This window comes from Macaca mulatta, chromosome 2 (genome assembly GCF_049350105.2).
Source record: "Macaca mulatta isolate MMU2019108-1 chromosome 2, T2T-MMU8v2.0, whole genome shotgun sequence".
In the NCBI taxonomy this organism is placed as follows: domain Eukaryota; kingdom Metazoa; phylum Chordata; class Mammalia; order Primates; family Cercopithecidae; genus Macaca; species Macaca mulatta.
Window position 1 is genome coordinate 134,596,905 of NC_133407.1, and position 23,487 is coordinate 134,620,391.

Here is a 23,487-nt window from a genome sequence, read left to right on the forward strand (position 1 = left end):
GCTCTGTCTGCTTGAACATTTACCACAGCTCTTCAATGGGACGTAATGTAAAAGGACAAGGGCTGGCGCTCTTTGCCCAATTGTGTCCAGCAGCTTTAAATTCTACTACTTAAGTAGTTAAAAATCTGTTCTTTTGTTGAAGGAGAGAACTTATGAATAGAAGGCAGCAGCGCTAGACCCTTTAGAAATGACTGGTATTCAGTCCCTGTAATTTACTGGGCAATAATTTCAAACTCAAACAATCCCAACAGCAAGGTGGCTGAAGTCCACTGAAAGTTCAAAATGGGATATGTTCTCTTTAAAATTTTGAGAGCGACTAAATATGACAACCATCTGATGTATGAAAATTATTCACAACCAAAAACAGACAGTCTGGAAATAGCCGGGATGACTTCATTTAGACAGAATTACCCAAATCTGTTTCTAATATACACAGTACACATAATAAATTTTTACAATATGACAAGGAAAACAAACTTAATAAAAGTTCCCGATCTTTTGTTACACAAGCATGCTATATCCATGCTATGTTTATAATAGTTTGCTCATGATATCACAGCTCAGTAACAAAGGCCCAAGCAATACAAAAACAGTTACTAGGCATGACATCAGCTCACAACTACCGTAATTACATCGGTACACAAATTTCCCAAACTGTACATTTTCCAAACTGCTTCTCAATTTCAACGGCTGCCTTTAGACAATTACTTGCAGAGCTGTCTGCAGGCTTTGAGTAATACCCGTCTTTCTTCTCTTTCCCAAGCGTCATTTCCCTTTAGAAAGTGCATATTTCAATTATAAGCACTATTTTTCAAATATGCCCATCAACATATGTCCAAATTAGGAGACGGTGTGGTCTGGTGGTTAGTGAGGAGCATTAAGCATCAGCAACTCTGATTCCATTCCTTTTGCTTTCCCTGTTTGCGGGGCCCAGGTGGTAGCTCAGAGAGAGGCAGTAGAGTGTAATAGATGAAAGCATAGACTCTTGAGCCAGATTGTATGGGCTAGAATCCCAGCTCTGCCACTTATCAGCTGTACGGCCTTGGACAAGTTAACTTCTCTATGCTCCCCTTTCCTCCCCTGTAAAATGGGAATAATAACAGAACTTACCCCATATGGTTGTTGTGCAGTAGTTGGCTCCTAGAAACTACTATATAGTATTTACTATTTAATATGATAACTATTATCTTTCTGGGACTCAGTTTCCTGTTTGAAAACCTGGCTTAAATTAACCTGACTTAGGGTAAACTGTTTACTTTTTCTACTGTCAGGGTAGGGGGTTGCAGCCTGGTCACATTACCTCAAGATAGTGAAGTTCAAGGAGTAAAGTTTGAATGAATGAACACATGCATGTATGAATCAATGAATGAAAATATAGGTCCTGAAAATAACCAATAGTTACAGAAGTGAAAAATATTATATTGTGGAAATTGAGCTTCAACCTATTTTCTCTAATCACTTATTTTCATGTTCCTGCAATGAATGTTGATAAACATCTCTGACCCAATTGAAATAATAAGTGTAAGGAAAACAGATATTACCTTGTGATTTTAGAAGTGTATTTCTCTAAGGACCAAACTTTTCTAACCCATCCTATACGCATAACCTCTGTCTCACTGTGTTGTGTGGTCAGCTGGCTTTCCTGACCGGGCAGGGTGCCAGGGGAGCACGACTACCCCCATTGTCACTTCTGGTCCATGGTATTGCACCAAATGCTGTTATTCTAGGCTCCAGGAAATTTTCTAACTACTGGACAGGGTCCAATGCTGTGTGCTAATGAGTTTCAGATTGGAGGACTTCACTGTGCATGTGTCAGAAAAGTGCCACGGTTTATAGCAAGGTGGGGGGAGGGAAGAAAAGACACACAAAAAGAAAAAACAGTAGTTAAAAAATGCTGGCTACTCAAATTGACAGGGAACGTGACCTCTGCACTTCAGCAGAAATTCTTGCAGACTTACAAAATAAAGGAGTTTGCTTTTATCGCACACTGTGAGACTCATATGGAAAAATGGAAAACACTACATCACTTGACCTCAGCGTGCCCCCTTTCAACCACAGACGAATATTGTGTACAAAAATTCTAAATCAACTTAAGATGTTCCAAAAAAAAAAAAAAAAAAAGAGAGAGAGGCTTTAATTGTCTACATCAGACTTGATGATCACTATTTTGGTTCTGAGATTTTGCTTAGAAGATTCACACAGGAAAAAGACTCAAAATTCCAGGAACGGTATTTTACCACTTTGGGGATAATGATGTAGTGGTCTCTATTGGGTGGGCGTATCGCCGTCTATACTCCCATTGCACTGGAGAATACTGAGCAAGCCTGACTCGCCCAGGCCTGAAAGTCACTCAAGACTAAAATCATGATTATTTGCTTACATTAACAGAACATTAAAACCAATTTTAAACAACTTAAGGAAACTCGAGCCATCTTTGCTTGGTGAGTCACTGCCATGGGAAACCAAGAAGCTCTTTTCTCCCTTCAAGGCAACCGATAGGCTTGACAGCAAGACCTCATTGTGGGATCACAGCCTATCCAAGAAGAAGCCGCCCGTCTGCTGCTGCTTTTATTTTTTTCGTTAAGAAGAATCGCTTCTTAGGAGAGTCTAACTCACAGAACTTTTGAGTAATGAGATTACATTTCCATTTTTTTTCTTTGGCCACACTTAGTCCTGGGGACTTTAAAAATCCAATTCTTTCACATCCTCGAACTGTCATCAACATTTTTTCAGATGGTGTCAATAAAATTGATTGCTTGCAGTTCTGAGTTCTGTTCTGCACATGGAAACCATATTATTTATTTTAAAGTATTTTCGATAGGGATGGAAGGAGAAATGGAACCTCAGGAAACCCATCCACAACATTTGGAGAGGGGTGGGAGGGAGCAAATCCAAAGCAAAGTAAATGTCCTGAACATTACCGTACGCTGGAAACTTTGACAAAATGTCCTGATGTATAAACCCTAAACCTGACTGTTGTGCTGACTGATACGTCTTCCTGTCAGATATGAATGATGTTTCTGGAGCATTAATATGTTCATTAAATTCTAACTCCCTGTACTTAAAATATTCTCTACTTTGGCTCAGAGGCATCTTGACAGCTCTGTTGTAATCATACATGTGAGGCCCCCAGTCTACACAGTTGTAGAGATGCCTCATACCTACAACCAATCTGTTGCTTTTACAAGTTTAATCTAGGTATTAAGCAGCTGATTGTGGAACCACGTTGCTTCGACATCTTCAACTCAGCTGTATATCACAGAAACCACTATGGGTGGTGACAGACTCCCATGATGCCTAGCAACTGTACATGCCTCTAACTCCTTAATCTGTGATACTACAAAATATGGCTTGCGTTTTTTTTTTTTTCCCCTCTTTCCCCGAAGCACAAGTGGACGACCAGCAAGGGTCCGACAGTGTTATTCCTAATTACCTTTTTTTTCACTCTTGATCCTGTGGCTCTCATAATTAGTTACCTGGGGCTGCAATCCAATTTGAAGTGATGACAAGAAAGTGATCCATGAAAAAGTAATAAGTTAAATCCAATTTCAGCCTTCCTCTAATTAAATGCACATGGAACTAATGACTCCAACCCTAGCATTTTAGTGATAATGGTAATTAGTGAGGTGGGAGTCACTCTCTTTTTCAACACTGGAGGTGTAAACCACAAGGTAAAATGGCAGGAGCACTCTTAATTACATGTGTCATTTTGTCAGCAATTTACACATTTTTGACCAGTCAAGTATGTTTTTTTCCCCTGTCCCTCTCCACCTCCTAGCCCCAACAACGATTATAACACACTAGTCCATGTTCCAAACACATGGACGCTCATAAGAGCACTTCAGACTTGAAAATAAGAAATAACTTTGCTTTGCCGTTTCTTTCTGTCCCCGCCACACACACATACACACAACACACAGACACACATGCACATGCACACACAGACACATAAAGATACACTTAGGGTAATTATGCAGATCTAAGTCCTCTTAATTGAAATCCAGATATTTACAGTGGAACTGATTTTTGTTAGTTTCAGTTCTCTTTTTTTGCTTATAACACAGAAAATAGAGTAATTTACTTATTTATGGAAAATATGACACTCAGTAGGTGCTGAGTAAACACGCCTAAAAAGAGAGGCAATAATTAACTTCTCGATGGCATATTGGTCATCTGTGGTTCTAAAAACCTGGCTTACCATCCTGGTGCTGTTACTACCTTTGTGCTCTGTAGCAAGTCAGTTAACCTCTCTGTTTCCATTTTCCTCATCCATTAAATGGTTTAAGGACAGTGCCTATACTACAGAGTAGTTAAGCAGCTGGTCCACGTTCAGCACTGACTAAACATTCATTATCTATCACACTTTGCATGTGGTGGCAAAGACATGATTACATATAGAATATTAGCATCATATTTGCATTTTAATTCTTAGATACATTTAAACTAGTGATCATATAATTAAATGTGCAAACTGAGATACTTTTTTTTTTTTTTTTGAGACGGAGTCTCACTGTCACCCAGGCTGGAGTGCAGTGGTGAGATATCGGCTCACTGCAACCTCCGCCTCCCAGGTTCAAGTGATTCTCCTGCCTCAGCCTCCCGAGTAGCTGGGACTACAGGTGTGTGCCACCACGCCTGGCTAGTCTTTGCAAGACGGGGTTTCACCTTGTTGGCCAGGCTAGTCTTGAACGCCTGACCTCGTGATCTGCCCGCCTTGGCCTCCCAAAGTGCTGGGATTATAGTCGTGAGCCACTGCACCCGGTCACTTTTTTTTTTTTAAATTGAAATAGAGTCTTGCTATGTTGCCCAGACTGGCCTCAAACTCCTGTCTCAAGAATTCCTCTGGCCTCGGCCTTCTTAGTAGCTGAGATACGGTGTACAGCATTGCAGTTGCACCTGGTTCAAATAGGGATTTTTTTTTTTTTTTTTTTTTGAGCTAGGGTCTTGCTCTGTTACCCAGGCTGGAGTGCAGTGGCACCATCATGGCTCACTGTAGCGTCGATCTCCTGGGCTCATTCAATCCTCCCGCCTCAGCCATCAGAGTAGCTGGGACTACAGGCACCGGGCCTGGCTAATATTTTTGTATTATTTGCAGAGATGGGGTTTTGCCATGTTGCCCAGGCTGGTCTCTAACTCCTGGACTTAAGTGATCTGCCTGCCTCAGTGTTTCAAAATGCTAGGATTACAGGCGTGAGCCACTGTACCTGGGGATACTTTCGAGAGAGAGAATTATGAATAAACAAAACCAATCAATAGTCATGGAGTGGACTGTCCTGGGCAGACTGGGACACAGGGCCACCTATATACCGCTGAAGTTGAAATACCAAAAACGAACTAACTCTTTATATTACAACTTACACCAAAATTCTGGAGGCAAGGACAAAACAGACTACCAAAGAAAAAAAAAATCTTAAAGCAGGAGTATGAGCCTGGACCCCAAGGTGAACTTCTTGAGGTTCATGAAATCCCTAAAACTGGATGTGACATTTTGTGTCCATGTGCATTTTTCTGGGAGGAGGGGTCACTGTTTCTATCATATTTGTAATGGTGCATGTAATCGGAAAGACTTAAGAACTATTTATAAAATATTTCGGTTTTATTATTTCTTATCGAGACTTATTTCTAGGGTTTTGGGATTCTCGAAAGTCATGTGATAACAGTAACATCTTAAAGGTATCACAATTTCCATGCTTTGTATCAATTTAAAATGCGAGGGATGCCAATTCTAGACAATGTTAACTCTAGACATAAAAAGAAGTTTGCCTCCCTCTCCTAAATTATCCTCCTTACTAATCAGTGCATAGGGATATTACTTAAGGGTCAGTACTTCAAAACCATTCCATTTCACTATTAACAACATAAAATTGTAGTTTCCTTTACAGGTTTCCTCTTGCCAATTTATTTTTTAGTGAACAACGTGGAAATGATACAAGCTACTAAGATTATATGTGGCATTAATGCAAAGCAAAATGCTGCCTAAAGCATGTTTTATATAACTGCAAATAAAAATGCTAAAAAAAAAAAAAAAAACCTGCTGAATCTTGTATTTTAACCTCCTCCACTTAAAGCAAGAATCCACATGATTACTCTGAGCTTCCAAGTGGACTAAAGGGCTGGCCTTCTAAGTGGGTTTCACCATCTTTCCTTCCAGCGAAATGACCTTCTGAGTAAGGGGCTCACATATGACATCACCTTGGAAGGAAGGGGATGGGCAGGAGGGAAAACTATCAGATGACTGGCTTCAGGTTCAAATTTTTTATAGGGGGCCTGAAACTGGTGAGCTTTCCACTGTAGGCAACACACAAAGTTTACTTTCTTTCCTAACTTTAATGCTGCCAGAATACACATGTACTCTTACTTTCTTAGGAGAAAATGTGTCATTTGATTTCCTTCCAGTTTATGTACTCGTGCCAACAACTAAAATGCTTAAAGAACCAAAATGAATTGCTACCCAGAAACGGTGGTCAAAGTTCCAAAATTTGATCAATAAAATTGCTCATCTACTCACAAATTAATCTTCAGCCAGTAAAGTTACGCATTTTCGAGGTTATGAGTACACCTGCACTGTTAAGCATTTATTTCATTTGTTTAAGCAATCTTCAGAAGTATATAAATATTTATAAAAGAGAGCCTATGCTGGGCGCAGTGGCTCATGCCTATAATCCTAACACTTTGGGAGGTCGAGGCAGGTGGATCACCTGAGGTCAGGGGTTCAAGACCAGCCTGGTCAACATGGCAAAACCAAGTGTCTACTAAAATTACAAAAATTAGCTGGGCGTAGTGGTGCATGCCTGTAGCCCCAGCTACTCGGGAGGCTGAGCAGGAGAATCACTTGAACCTGGAAGATGGAGGTTGCAGTCAGCCAAGATTGCTCCACTGCACTCCAGCCTGGGTGAAAGAGCGAGACTCCATCTCAAAAAAAAAAAAAAAAGAGCCTACTATTTTTACTTATCTGTAATTTTCTTTTTGCAGCAAAACGTTAATTTGTTTACAACTCATAAGTCTCCTGAAGGCAGGGTCTGTCTCTTCAACAGTTCTGTATCCCATGAACACCAGCACCATGCCCAGCCTGCTTTGGAAATGATCACCAACTTGCACTTAATTAATTCAGATCACTCTGATTCTGAATTTATGATGGGGCCAATTTTCAATTTTCATTTGTATCATTCATAAAAAAATTTGCAAAGCAAATGAACAGACTAAGTAAAAAGATAATTTCAGTTACTAAGTAGAATATTTCTCAAGAACTTCAGAAGCAGTATCTATACCCGATTAATGCCTTCATTAATAAACCACATCATCCAAGAATGTGACCAGCTCAGATTTGGTTCAGTATGTGGATCTGCAAAGAGTGGCATTTCTCTCTTATTTACTCTCATCTCCCTGAAATTAGACCAAATTGGTGATGTTTGACTACATTTTATGATCTCTATCGAGTAACCACTTATAGCCTCCTCTAACTTTCCATTTTCTTTTGTTTGTATCATCAGCCTGTGAAACCAGAGAGCGCTGCCAAACATAAAGCAGGGAAGTGTGAGATATGCTTAAAATATGAGTCACAGTATATTTGGGGATTTGGGTTTCTTTTTTTTTTTTCCCCCTCAAGCTATCAGCAGATCAAATCCTCCCTCCCTGTCAAGCCTTCCTCTATGCAGAAGATCTGAAATTTGCTAAAATCGCTCTCTCGGTGTAGTTATGAAGGGTGAGAAGATCAGAGATGAGCACTGTTAAGATTTGCTGTAGGATTTCCCTTTCATTTCAGAGCCACTCCGGCGGAGATGCCTCAGCGAGGATGCAGTATGGCAAGATATATTTAAATATGAAGGTTATTCCTTCTGTGAATCACCAAGTCTATATGCATATTTTTATAATGAGGTAATATACCATGTGGCCTAGGATAGTAATTTCTCCTCTGTTTGTGGAAGGCCAGCCAACCTAATAAAGCTTACTGAATGTGCATGACCCTATCAGGCAGCTGAGGGGTCCTTCAGCAATCGTCTGTGATACACACACACACCAGTCCACCAACCCTTTAGATTTCTTTTCCCCCGCCAAATCTTAAAGCTGGTCTAAATTCTCTGCTTGTCAACTCCTCTACTTGGGGGGTAGGAAAAAAAATCAAGACATCTTCTTTACCGAAACCAGCATTCAAGATTACCCCTTCTCCCCCCACTTTTTATACAGACTGAAGAGCTCAGCAGAATGTGTGAGGTTGGTTTTGACACTGTCCTTGCCAAGAAAAACGAAGCCCTCTATATCATCCTCTTCTGCATGGTGGCTAAAAACCCTGGAACAGGCAAGAAGAAAAAGAGCCCTCAAAAGGAAATCCCCTGAAACTTTACTTCTTATATTTAGCCCTCAAGGAACTTCGTTCATCTTGGAAAAGAAGTTACCTAAAAATGCCATATGTTTTTAAAAAGCAAGTATGAGGGAAAATAATTCTACCATAAAAAAATCACAAATGATATTCAATACTGAAGAGCAGTGTGATCAGGCAGATTGTGTATGTGTGTATTTTTTTATTATCTCTAACCAAAGCTCTACTATGTGTAAGATTTCCCCCCCAATAATATATTTTCATTTTCCCAATGCACTTGAGGTCTGATGAATTCAAGAGGACTCGGGGTATTTTTAAGGCTGTGAGAGCTCCAAGAGGGAGGCAAAAAGAATGGACCATCATTTGAATCAATGAGTGACAGGCTGGGCTAGCTCCCTGTATACATTAATAAATTAGAATTTTAATTGTGTCTCTGTCCACAGGAGATGCCCCAGTACTTTAATATGTACCAACAATTGGCTATGTTATGGAATCTGCAATGTGGCCTCCGCTGCTGACCTCTGAAACACAATTCCCAGTCTGACTACGGAAACTGTTCAGTTTGATCCTTTCAACTTATTTGAATCCTGACAAATAAGCTCACAGCTGAAAGGTCAATATAGTCATATTTCATCCTCCAGAGCTGTTCTTAAGACATCTGCACAACAAAGCACTTCTTATAGCACCTGACATGGGCCCTCAATGGCACTATACCTCATTAAAAATGTCCCCTGCATGCGCATGCATTCCAAGGCACATGGTCTGGTGATGGTTTACCAAATAAGTGTTTACAGAAGGGTTAGTAAACAAGGCACATTGTCAACTCTTCCAATAAAGTGTCACTATAGTGCTGAACTCTCTCTGGAAAGTGAGTTTCCCAAGTACATGTAGAAGAACTAGAACTTGTTGGTCAAGGTCAGTTTGATCTTTGCGGATAATCTGGGAACAGGCTGTGGTTCACCCTGACCTGTGAAAAGTAAACACAAGCTAGAATTTAGGTTGACCTCATTATCCAATTAATTGGCACCAAGTTATACACCTATCAGCTACCGCTTACAGATTCTGTCCCCTCCTGTGATAGGGATGCCCACCTTCAGCTATGAAAGTAGTCTGAACCACTTAGCACCCGGGTGCCAAGTGCCCTCTCTTACATGTGAGCATGAAGACCCTGATTCAAGTTTCTTTGAAATTTCTATTACAATTTTCTACTTTGAGTCAAAAATCCAAATTAGAATTTTTTTTTTTTTTTTTTTTTGAGATGGAGTTTCACTCTTGTCACCCGGGCTGGAGCACAGTGGTGCAATCTTGGCTCACTGCAACCTCCACCTCCCAGGTTCAAGCGATTCTCCTGCCTCAGCCTCCCTAGTAGCTGGGATTACAGGCACCTGCCACCAAGCCTGGCTAATTTTTATATTTTTGGTAGAGATGGAGTTTCACCATGTTGGCCAGCCTGGTCTCAAACTCCTGACCTCAAGTGATCCACCTGCCTCAGCTTCTCAAAGTGCTGGGATTACAGGTGTGAGCCACCATGCCCAGCCACAAATTGGATTTTTATAAACTTACTCCTTCTTCTACTCCATTAACCCCTTGCCTTCAACGTGCCTGAAATCAGAAGTTGCTAGAACAACCATTTTTGTATCTTTACATAAAAATTTCTTGCCACTTAAAAATGATGACCTAGAGGGCCGGGCGCGATGGCTCAAGCCTGTAATCCCAGCACTTTGGGAGGCCGAGACGGGCGGATCACGAGGTCAGGAGATCGAGACCATCCTGGCTAACACAGTGAAACCCCGTCTCTACTAAAAAATACAAAAAACTAGCCGGGCGAGGTGGCAGGCGCCTGTAGTCCCAGCTACTCAGGAGGCTGAGGCAGGAGAATGGCGTAAATCCGGGAGGCGGAGCTTGCAGTGAGCCGAGATCTGGCCACTGCACTCCAGCCTGGGCGACAGAGCGAGACTCCGCCTCAAAAAAAAAAAAAAAAAAATGATGACCTAGAAACATTCTGAACATATCCACTGAAGAATTGGGTATATATTAGAATCATTACAAGACATAATATTAAAAGTACCACATCCTCCTCAGGCCAAGTCATAGTTCTTGATGCTACTGACATTCTGGGATGAATTACAGTGCGTTGTGTCCTGTGCATTGCAGGGTGTTTGGCAAGATCCCGGCCTGTACCTACTGGATGCCAGCAACACCTCTGCCCTGCTAGTTGTGGCAACCAAAAACGTCTCTAGACATTGCCCATTGTCCTCTGGTGGGGGGCAGCAGTGGGGGGGCGGGGGGGGGAATCATCCCTATTGAGGATGACTACACTAAAATAGGTGTGTGTCTGTGTGTTTATCCCATTTCCAGATGCAACATAAGAGAATGTGGTGACAATTCTGAGTACTATGAACTTTTCTCACTGGTAACCTACACTGCCTATCAGCAACTCAACACTTGCAACTCCTTATCCTTCTATTATAATTCACCGATCAGGAGATCTTACGCCTGACAATAAAACTTTTGGTCAAATACACATTTTCCCCAAAATGTTATACCCTGCTAGTAAACCAAAAATGCACTTTCCACAGATTTTCTTACATGATTTGCAATGCTCAACACAATCCACTCCTGAACTGCTTATCAGTTATCCCAAAGGGTAGAATGTCAATTTAAAAAGAAAAAGAATTGTTACCTGAAGAGCTGGTTGTTTGTCATTCCTCTTGGGAGATTTTAATCCACTAACTTGCTGCTGCTGTTGCTGCTGAAGGAGGAGCTGTCTTGCCACCTGAAGTGCCTGGAAGGAAAAACAGATGAAAATCCTTTGCGTTACTACACAGGTTCGGGGGACTCTTCATAAAAAAGGATTCCAGGAAGTGCGCTTTGGGACTGGGTCCTGACTTTCCTATTTCCTGGCAAATGAAAACAGCAAACGAAACTTCCCATCAGTCTTAGTTGGAAAACTTTCCAGAATTTGTTTACGTTTCCTTTGACTTGGTCAATTTCATCCACAGTTCCACAGGCATCTAAGCACATACTTTATTCCTACTACAGATCTGACATGAAATTTAAGACCATGACTGATTGGGACTCTGAAGAAAGATGACAGAGACACTAGGAGGAACCCGGGCAAAGAGGAAAACTTGGGAGACACTACAGGGCCCTTTTTTAGGATCACCTTCACCCTCCCCCCAGTTCTTCTTGGGGAAATGTGGGGACTCAAGTTGAAAGTAATACTTTCACCCGATCTGAGTCCAAATAAAAAGAAACAACTAAGTGGTGGATCACAGGAAAAGTATACACTGGTTAGGCTATCTAGGAAGGAAGATGAAACAGATGAGACATACCTAGGATGACCTTGATAGAAATCAGAGAGGAAAATTTGGCAAATCTGATCTCTAGTCATCTTAAAGAGGAACATTATGTATCTGTGAACAAAACTGGTTACGTTTATTACAAATGACCCTTTCAGGCTTACAATATGGAAAGGTTTTTCCTTAAAGGTAGACACTGGGGAGGTAGTATGAATTGGAGATAAAGCAGGAAGAAAACAGAAGAGTCCTCTAAAATGTTTAACATATGACTGACAAATCTTTTTAAAAGTTCAAGACTGGGCGTGGTGGTTCACGCCTGTAATCCCAGCACTTTGGGAGACTGAGGCGGGCAGATCACTTGAGGTCAGGAGTTTGAGACCAGCCTGGCCAACATGGTGAAACCCTGTCTCTACTAAAAATACAAACATCAGCTGGGTGTGGTGGCAGATGCCTGTAATCCCAGCTACTTGGGAGGCTGAGGCAGAAGAATCGCTTGAATCCAGAAGGCGGAGGTTGGGGTGAATTGAGATAGCACCATTGCGCTTCAGCCTGGGTAGCAGAGTAAGTGTCCACCTCAAAAAATAAAATAAAATAAAATAAATAAAAGTTCAAGTAAAAAAGAAAAAAACAATGTCATCGATACACCCCCACGAAGACATTCACTGCCAAAGAATTCAGAACAAGAATAATGGCTAGCCACACACCTTTCCAAAGATGGCAGTAGGATTAGCAACAGAAAACTGAAGTTTGAGGATATTGTGCTAGAAAGTCATATGAAAAGTTGGGTTACTTGAGTCAATGCAGCTGAGAACCAAGAATGGCAGAGAACATGGCAGAGATGTCGAGAATGCTCATTAAATGGTGTGCTTAGAGTTTAGACACAAAATGAGACTTCTTATTATATGAATAATAATTTCTATATGGTAACCAAATTATTTGTGCATCAAAGAAGAGGCACACATAGATGTCATCAATACATCAAAAGGACCTGAGGCTATAGTCTTAGAAAATTAGCGTAACGGACTTATGATGGTAGTGTGTTCCTTAAAAAGGAACAGGTACTTCATTTATATAAGAAAATAACATGTATATTTACAAGAAAAGTTACAGGGACAATGGTGGAAGGGAAGAGAGGTAAGAGGGCCTGGGCGTCCCTGTGCATTGAACTCAGAAGAAAGAGAAAACAGAGTAGTCTAGAGGATTAGTGTTCATGAGCAGACACCTAAAAACATGGAATGTGCAAGAACAGTGCTTCTCCTAAAAGGACACGCTCACTGAACTGTGCTCATAACTAGAGTTGTAACACATAATATTTTTAAGACACTGTGTAAGGTTGAGTGGCGCCTTTGTGTTTAAGAGGTGCTAATGAAAGCTGACAAACACAAGCACCGATACATAAGTGACAAAGAAAAGACCACGAGAAAAGTGGAACCCTGCTATCCCACCTCCCTACTACGTCCACCCCCGTGTCCCAGGGAGGCCTTCTGCCTACTGAACTCACCACGACCAGCCCTTCAGATGTAATGCACGGGCTAGTTCGGCTGTGAAGGGAGAGACAGATTCGACAAGGCCTGCCTGGAAGAGCCTCGAGAAAAGGGGCTGTCTGAGTGGGGCATCTGGAAGCCAAGACGCCTGGGAGAGTTGCCTGAGACTCTAGCCTGCTGTCTCAGGGAGGATTCACCATCACTGGACTCCGGGTTTCCTTGTCTCCTTGGAGACGCTCAGTACATGCGTAGGTGTAAAAGTGGGCAGAGTGAAGATTTCATTTATATCATATAAGAAAAATAGTCCCAGTCCCCTTTGCAAGGTGTCTGCAGGAGCAAAAGCCTCTTCTCCTACTATATATGTTCCCTTAGTTATTTCACATGAAGGTTTTACGGCTTTTTAATGTAGAAAGGGAACGGTTATATATTTTAAGTGCTATCATCAGGGTTCTCAGAATAATAGACCGATCAGCAAAGAACGGTTTGGTTGCTAGTTGGAAAGGCAGAGAGAGGGACTGTAGATGACAGTGCAGAGAAAAATATGGTGGGGAAGAGGAGAAAGGTTACACACACATTTAACACTAAAATAAAGCAAGCAAAGAAAAACAAAGTAATGAAGACTCTATATAACTTATACTCCACCAAATACTGGGAGAACAGGCACTCACTTTTTATTATTATTATTATTATTATTATTTTTTTTTTTTTTTTAAGACGGAGTCTCACTCTGTCACCCAGGCTGGAGTGCAGTGGTGAGATCTCGGCTCACTGCAATCTCTGCCTCCCGGATTCAAGTACTTCTCCTGCCTCAGCCTCCTGAGTAGCTGGGACTACAGACGTGTGTCACTACACCTGGTGAATTTTTGTATTTTTAGTAGACATGGAGTTTTGCCATGTTGGCGAGGCTGGTCTCTAACTCCTGACCTCAGGTGATCCACCCGCCTCGGCCTCCCAAAGTGCTGGAATTACAGGTGTGAGCCACTGTACCCGGCCTCAATTTTTAAACAGTCAAGTCTCAGAGCAGCTATAGTCAACTCCTCAGTTCAGCGAAGTGTCTTCGAGAAAAACATACACACATATACACAAAACTATTCTTTTTTTTGGCGGGGGGAGGAGGGGGCAAAATCTTGCTCTGTTGCCCAGGCTGGAGTGCAGTAGCGCAATCTTGGTTCACTGCAACCTCTGCCTCCTGGTTTCAAGCAATTCTCCTGCCCAAGCCTCCCGAGTAGCTGGGACTATAGGCACCTGCCACCATGCCTTGCTAGTTTTTGTGTTTTTAGTAGAGACAGGGTTTTGTCATGTTGGCCAGGCTGGTCTCAAACTCCCGACCTCAGTGATCTGCCCGCCTCAGCTTCCCAAAGTGCTGGGATTACAGGCATGAGCTATCGTGTCCGGCCATCACAAAACTATTCTTATATGAGCATGGTCTCATAAATGTACATAAGCAAAGGAAAGTATAGAACTTAAACCTAAGTTTTCAACAAATGCTTACTGAGCTGGCTCTACAGAATGATCACACATTTCAAAATTAGCTACTAGGATCCACAGATTTAATTTTTCTGGTTTGAAGGGGTAAAAAAGTCATACCTTTTTTTTTTCAGACCCAATATAGGGTACCTGAACTTAAGTAATCATATTGCAAACCCCAGCCTCTTCATACCATCTCAAACAGAGGCCCACTAAAGATGATAATCCAAGATACAAGCACAGGGGGAAAAGGTTTGCAAACTTGTGTGAACCCAAGGGAAACTGTAGCCGACCTACTGAACAGAGAACACCACAAGATAAAGATGTGCAAACTGGCTTCCAAATTTCAGCCCCCAAATGAATAAACACAGGTAAAATAACTTTAAATATTTGGGATGGAGAAACAACACTAGTGCAGAGAATAATTCATTTTGATATGAATTGCTATGAATTATCCCACAATAATTCCCCAGCTTTATCAGGAGTATGTTAACAGAGTAGGAACAAATTATTATCCATATCCTCCCCAAATTAAAATCCATTTAAAACTTGCCTTAGGTCTCAGCAGGAGTTTTAAAACCTAACTGAACAGAACTTATAACATGCTTTGAAATCAGTCACTAAAAGGTGTTTCCTTTCCATGATATATAAATTACTGTGGTCTAGATTTTAAATTGTCACATGCAAGGAGAGGCAATAAATCCTTAATGTTTAACACTATGTATCTGGGCATTATAATACAAATATCCAGCATCTACGATTTGTAAAAAGTAAAAAAACGCTTATTATAATGTTCAGTGTGGGACAGTGAAAAATGTGCAATGACTGATGGGATCCCCTTTGGAAACTATGTCAGAGATCTATGTTCACCATGTTTCCTGTAGATGATGACTTGATAGCCATTTTTACCTGTTATGTGATCAGAACAGATTATGTCCTTCATCTCCAACTCCACTGCCTAAACCCCAGAGATAATCTTTTTTTTTTTTTTTTTCCTTCGAGCCAAGGTCTCACTCTGTTGCCTGGGCTGCAGTGCAGTAGCACAATCATGGCTCACCGTAGCCTTGACCTCCTGGGCTCAAACAATCCTCCCACCTCAGCCTCCTGAGTAGCTGGGACTACAGGCATGGGCCACCACACCCAGCTAATTTTTTCATTTTTGTAGAGACAGGATCTCACTGTGTTGTCCCAGCTGGTTTCAAACTTCTGGGCTCAAGCAATCCTCCCACTTTGGCCTCTCAGAGTGTTGGGATTACAGCTGTGAGTCACAGTGCCAGGCCAGAGATTACTCCAATACAACTGAGGAGTGAGAATGGACTTTTCTTATTCTTATAACAATATCTCAATCACAATTAGAGAAAAGTCCCTTAGGATATATTGTTTGAAGATAAAATTAGATTCTCTGGATACAGAATGTGTGTGGATATGTGTTTGAGTTTATGGGAGAGGGAGACAGAAGGGTGAAAAAGGAGGAAGGAGAGGGCAAGCAGCAGAAAGAGAGAGACAGAAAGGATATGAATAAATGAATTTCTCTTTTAAGAAGCAAGGATCAACTCTGACTCAAGTTCCAGATCAATTGCTAATGTAAATAATGTAAAAGGTCCAATCTCATCTCTGGAGACCTTTTACTCTTGGTGGTGGTTCCTGGGCTGGGTTGAGTCAACACTTCCTTTATAACAGATGTGACAATTGCCTGGCACTGGATAACCTGGTCCTGTATTTTTATGCTAGGCTCGGGTTACAGTAAAGACACAGTTTGAGGATGTCACAGAGTGGAGGTGAATGATAAAACCAAGGCACTTAGAGCCCAGTTGCACACATTCACATTTATTTTCCTTCAAACTAAAATAAGTGGCTCTCTGAGCTAAAAGAAGAAGTGGGTGGGGCGGGGGGAGTGGGGGGCAGGCACACATCACTTTCATCTCAACTGTGGATTGACTAGTCTCCCATCTATGCTTGGATCTGCACAAGGGGTTGGAACTGCCCGATGGCTGGCATGCCATGGTCCACGGCCAGCTCTCAGCACTCAAGAGCCAGTGAGATGGTCCTTTCACTGCTGGCTTGGTAGGTCATGTTTTCACATTAACTGGGAACCTGGACATTTTTGACACACCTTCCATTCTATTGGTCCAAGATTACTTCATTCTCATCAGTGCCTTCATATTCTTAGTAAATAAGCGCCATCTGTTATTTACAAATTATGTTTTACATAAGCATGTTTACAACTTCTGAGCTATTTACATTCTAAGATCATAGCAGGTGCTTATATTTAGGGGCTAGGTAATTCTATGTTTAGCATGTTTATCAAGGTAGCCGATGTTCAAAAACATGTCTACCATATTTTAAGAAACATCAACAAGTTTATATAAAATATGGTTTGAACAGGCATGCACACATACATAAAGCAAGCTGGTAGAAGGAGAAAATCTTTCTAAAATGTTTTGCATAACACACTTGGTGACAGGGTCTGAGATAAGCCACTGACACATGGACGTCTTAAAAAAATATGACTAACTGGAAAGTTTCTAGTCATGGGCCAGCAAACTATAGCCCGTGGACCAAATTCAGTCTCTCACCTGTTTTGTACATCTGTCATATATCAGCTCAAAGCATAAGAATGGTTTTTGCTTACTTAAATGGTTGAAAAAAATAAAATAAGATTATATTATGACATGTGAAACTTATATGGTATTCAAATTTTGGTATTTACCAATAAAGTTTTATTGGAACACAGTCAAGCTCATCCCCTTATATATAATCTATGGCTACTTTCCTGCTACAAAATGGAGTCAAAGACTTTTGACAGAGACCACATGGCCCTTGAGACCTAAAATATTTCTTATCTGGCTCTTTACTGGAAAAGTCTGTCAATCCCCGTCTTAGGTTGCTATCTGTATTCTGAGATCCCCAAAGATTTCACTGGTTAGAATTTTATATAAACACATCTTTCAATCAGTTCCCCAAAATAATTTTAGAGTTTGGCCAAGGAGCAAGAACATTATTAATTAGGTGTTCTTTAAGCTCAGATTCAATGTTGATGTTCTGAAAAGGAAATATATCCATGTGCTTTTGATCCGAAACTGTTTAAAACTTGCCTCAAACTTTGAAGATGTGTTTCTGCTGGTAGGTAACTGACAGCGGTTCGGATCAGTATGAGATCCTGAGCACCCACAGAATGAAGACAGCACGTGCCTTATTGGTGGCCAGTCGAGAGTTGGTTATTTCCTGTCTGCCCTGAGAAGTTGTCCCATTTCCAGCTTGAAAGGCTGGTCTGAGTCAGCCATCCTTCTTCTAATTTCTTTTCCTAGACTCTCCCCACCCCTCAAGATCAAACCTGTTTTTCAGATAATTTCATGGGCTAATCAACAGTCACTGTGGATATGGGGGTGGGAGGAAAAGCTTGTAAAAAGAGAAAAGCAGCATGGGAAGATTAGTAGGAAAGGAGTCATATTCTCTCCTCTGTTTCTCATCCTCTACATCCTCTGAGTCCCTCTAGAGAGCCTGGTTCCCCTAAACTAGTTTGCTATCTTTGTTCAACCCCAGCAACCAAAGCAATGATCATTTAACACAATCTGACAATCACTCTGTAGCAAGACCGGGGACTGAGTATGCAAGGAAACTTCATCATCATTTTGCTTTAGACAGAGCAATCACTCTAGTGCAGGAAGGAATTAAGGGCTGTGAATGACTTAAAGAAAAGAAAAAGAAAGAAATGACAGTGGCTTGTAGAACTGGAAGTATTCATACAGAATCAGCAGGATTCCAAAGCAACAGGTTCTTCAAACACTTTTTTAAAAATTTCATTTTACAAATAGAGCACTTGGTTATAACAAGACAATGGAAAAAGTAAGCTAATCTCATGGAGGGATTCTGGTGATTGTGAAAATATTAGATGCTCAAAGAAAGATTCCAATTCTAATGACTATGTAACTATTAGATACACAAGGGAAGAACAAAAGCACTGCAGTAAATCGTTGAGTCAGGTTATTGGCGTCGTAAATAGAAAACAAAACACATCCTCCAACAAAACTTACAGGGGGTAATGACCATTCACAGACAGCCTTTAACAGTTTCTTTGTACCAGTCACTGCTTGGTCTACTCTATGATACTGCAAATAAGGGTGTGGACTCTGAACATTCACCGGTAGTAAATCCACTTGACTCAACCCCTAAAGCAGGTGCAGTAGACAGCCAAGTCTTACATCAACTGGGATATATTGAATTTGAATCAGTGGCTGAGAAAGGAAAGGCTCTAGGTAGCATCATCCATCCTCAAGAGTTCCGACAGCTGGACAAATTATCCTATGCTTACAGAGCATTTAATAACAGCTGATATTCAGGTAGGACATTTTGCATGGATTTGAAAAAGTGTTCCAGTCTTTGTAAATAAGTTTATGAGACAACGTCAAGATAGGCATGGAGAAAAATCAGAGCAGAGACAACTCCGTATCTACAGCATTCCAACATTATGTGTTTGAGTCAAAATGGAAAGGGACAAGAAACAGAAAAGTCACTGTTCTCTATGGTCATCATTGTCCTAACTGCAGAGGAGTTACAATCATGGGTCATGGGCAGTGTCATCTCTGTGTGGGGACGGTGGGGAAGAGGTAAAGGCCAGGCCAAAGCACTCTCTGCAGTACTTGGACCACTTTATCACCCCACACCAGCCTGAACCTCTCCTAGATCTACTTCCAATGTTAGGTTTCACATATACTTACAGACATGATTTTATATTCTTTAAGCTACACGTAAGGTGGTTATCATTGCTATGATGCCTATTATGTATATTCCTTGCTTTTCTTTTACTTTAATGTTCAACAAATACCGCAAAGGTAGGTTTGGGAGTTGTGCTTTTTGTTTCTTTTAAAGTCAGCAATTTATTTGAGTATATTTTCTTGGGGAGGAAAAGATGGCAAAAAATTATTTCTTTCTTTTCTTTTCTCTTTCCTTCCTTCCTTCCTTCTTTCCTTCTTTTTTTTCTTTTCCTTCAAGAACTGGGACGAAAGAGAATTGCGCAAATGTGTTCCTGCACCACCTCATGATTTGCCTGCATTACTGTTGTGCATTTAAATGCCATTCCATGCACCAACTACAGGAGACATGGACACACAGAGATGCCGAAGGCTCTAGATAGGAGGTGGCATTCTGCTAGAAACCCCACCACCAATCAAGCCCAGGAAGGGGTCAGCAAACCCTGTATCCGCTTGCGACTATGAGTAACCTTTTTTACTTGAAAGGCACGTATAGGATACTTCCCAGCCAGGAAGCTAAAGCATAGGATCTTCATGACATCAAAAAAAAGAGGGGGGGGGGTATCTATGGTCTATGGTCCTCTTGCAAAATCAGGTGTAGTAAGTTTAACGACTACCAACAGTCAGGAAGTCTATCTGAAGTCTTTTGGAAGAGCTAAAAAAAAAAAAAAAACCACCACCATCATACTCCTACTCCCATTAACATAGGGCCCTATAACCACCTTGCTGAGGCACTGGCTGGTTGCTCCTCTTGGAGCCAGTGCCAGACGCTGAATCATTACACCAAGTCTCCGGCACCTGAGTTGTCTTTGGAGGGATTCCATTCAAGCAGTGCCCAAGCCTGAGCCTGTTTAGCTCATGAGAGTTGACAAGATCACAGCCTAGGCTGCTATGACTGTAGGCCACATTAGCGTTGCAATGAAGTAAAACCAAAGTGAAGTTTATTAGAAAATGTCTAAAATGTTAAGTTGGATGCTGCATCAAACTCTTTTTCCCCTCTGTTTAAGACTAGATTGTGTTTAAAAATAAATAAGTTGGCCCCATCCTCCAGGTTCCCAAAGTAGAAAAAAATCGGGGTCAAATGCAAGGATAAATGAATCAAAAGGCTCTATTAACTCACTGTATTTAACCCACTGTTTTTTGCAATTGCCTTTTATGAGGGTGCAGCTCAGCAACTCTCATTATGAATAATTCAGATTCACATCTTTTCATACCTCAGAATGAGACTTGCTAATTTTGAAGCTTGTGGAAGAATCTAACTAGAATTATGCTCAAAATAATGGAGGATTTTCCATGATTTTCCTAGTAACACTGAACCCAGTTCTTGCTCAAACAAATATGGTGCTGTATTTCTTTTTTTCTTATACTATAAGTCACACATACTCGGGATGCCCTAAGAGGCAATTAACACCTATGAATGCTTTGCTTCACAAAGTACCTTCCTTTTCTTGCCTGAATTTGGGCAAAGAAGCAAAGAGTAAAAATGATTTAGAGGCAACATTCCAGCAGATAGAAGACAAAAGAAAGAAACAGAAATGGGAATATAGGAAAGGCCCAAATAAAATTAATAATGTAAAACGTGGAACTACTCACTATTGATCAAACATTAGGATTGGAGGGGGGAAATCCTAATATTCTCCATTAATTTACACTCCTTAAAGCGTTATTTAAAATAGCTAAGATTGTATCTGTATAACAATTTGAAAAATGAGGAGCATCCAGAAACACAGGGACAAGTGCAGCATAACTTCCCTACATTTAAGACACTAAATAAAAACACTGTATTGAATTGTTTACTATGAACCAGACGCTGTGCTAGTTAGTTTCTCTCTACACTAATTTTATTTCTTGTTCCCAACTTTTCTAAGGGAAGTTGGGGAAAGTTGTATAACTCTTGATTTAAAATGGGCAAACAGAGACAGATTGTCAAGTTCAGTGACTTGCCCAAGGTCACAAGTCTACAGAGTGACTAGGATGGAAAAACAAAAACAAAACATTGTCTCATGAGAACTTGATACTCACACTGTACCAAGGTCACTGATTAGACCAAAGATGGCTGTGGGTAATCTTGGCAAAGGGCTATGCAGACCTCCGGAGCTCAAAATGCATGACTCACTGTGGGCTCTTCTGCTTCCAAAATGAAGGGAAGGGTCTTTTCTCAGTGTCACACCTTCTAACTTTAATCTCCCTTCTTTTCCCCACACAAAAGACTTGCTTTTTTTCAACCAGATCTTTCCACGGCCAGGACTCCGTGAGCCATAACCATATCTACAAGTCTGCCCTCCCTGTTCTTTGCCCCCATTTACATGGCATCTAAGAATCTTTTTCATCTAAATTCAACCATTCCCTAAAAACTCTGTTCACAATCCAATTCCTTCAAGCAGCAGTGTCCCCTGATATCCCCAGACCCAAGGGACCAGCCCTGCTTCTGAATCCCTGTAGCAGCATCCTGTGTTTCTACTGTTGTGATGGCAAACTCCAAGCAGGCGGACAGGAAGGAATTAACAAGTCCAGCTATCTCTGCTCTCTCACACACTGTGTTTTCACCTCTCTGGTTATCTGAGTTCATCCACCTTCTTTTGGAATATTGATGTTGTCCCCATCATACCTTGATTCTCAGCTCTTCCTCAAGCCTCATTCTGGACAAGTCCCTCATTCTTTGGTTCAGCTAAGCCAAGGGTGGATTTTTTTATAAAAGGAACTTTTCGTAAAGCAAATAATAGAAAAGTAGAGCTAAGAGAACACAAGTCTTTTTCTTTTTTTTACCCAAATTTCACTAAAGTCCAGCCACAGTTAATGACTCTGGACACCTGTATCTTACACTTCACCTCCATCTAAGTGAGACCTCTTCTCCTGACCCACTCGGTGTGACTTTTAGGTCCAGCGGGATTTCTAGCTCTTGTTTTAAGCCACTGTAGACTCTTGCACTCTGCTATAAATACATTTTTCTTCTTTTTTTAGTGGAGGTGGTATAGGTGCTAACTTACTGTGTTATTAAACCTGCCCTGGTCATTGGGGATAAGGAAGATAATTAAAAGTTGTAATTTTTTTAGTGTTTATTGCCAGACAAGTACCAAACAGTACAGAGTCATTATATTATTTATTTTTTCACAATTCTTTGAGGTAAATTATACCCAGTTAACAGATGAGGGAGAGAGAGAGAGAGAGGGAAGTGGGCAAGGGTGAAAAAACTAACTACTGGGTACTATGCTCAGTACCTGGGTGTCGGGATATCCCCAAACTCAGCATCATGCGATATACCCAGGTAACAAATCTGCACATGTACCCATGAATTTAAATTAAAAGTTGAAGTTATATTTTTTTAAAAAAGAAATGATAGAGAGGGACTCCATATGTCTACTACCTAGTGCTGAAAAGAAATTATTTTCAAGTTGGGCCTATCAGGTTAGACCTTTCTCAGTTTTTGCCTTTTCAGCAGTTAAACGCTTATAATTTTTTTTTTCTTCTCTCTGGAGAGAAAAAAATTCTGGACAATTCTTGGAAAAAATAATATTAAAAAACAATCCCCAAATAAAAACACCACAATTGTTTACTATAAATACATTGTTTAAAGTATGTAAAATAACTACAATAGTTAAACTATTTTACCTACTCCAAAATATTTGTGTTACTTATTATGCAAAGCATATAGAACAATGTTTCAAATATCACTATTTCAATTGATACTTATAATACAGCATGATGTATGCAAGTGTGTGGTGCACGCATTATGTTTGTGGTTATTTTAACATGTAGATCATAAACTGTGTGTCAAAAAAAACCAAAAAACAAAAAACAAAAAATAAAAAAAAAAAAACAAAAACAGAGACACACAAGACCAGAGAGGTTAAATTGTAAAGATTATGTGACATATGTAGGTAAAGCACAGCACCTGAAGCATGATAGTTATTCAGTAAATGGAAACTAAAACTATTACTATATGTATAATACACTGCCCCAGGCATAAGAGAATATATTTTCTCAATGGAAAGCAAAGATTCCTTTTTCCCAGTGATCTCAAACCACTGGTCGTCCTCTTTATAGAAACACTAAGAAAACTTGCAGCATCCTCTCTTGAACCCAAAGAGATCTAAGGCAGTCAACTTTAATTGTACAAAAAGCAAACTGAGGACAAGAGGGGTACATGGTTTATCTGTAGTCACACA

General features: G+C 40.7%; 1 protein-coding gene across 1 annotated transcript in view; it reads right to left on the reverse strand.

The window, feature by feature from the left end:
* Window positions 1–23,487, reverse strand: part of FOXP1 (forkhead box P1) — a gene marked incomplete at its 5' end in the record, with an annotated part of 536,826 nt that overhangs the window by 143,211 nt on the left and 370,128 nt on the right. The window contains 1 exon segment of the mRNA NM_001266321.1: window positions 11,001–11,102. Coding sequence (NP_001253250.1) covers window positions 11,001–11,102 — 102 coding nt within the window.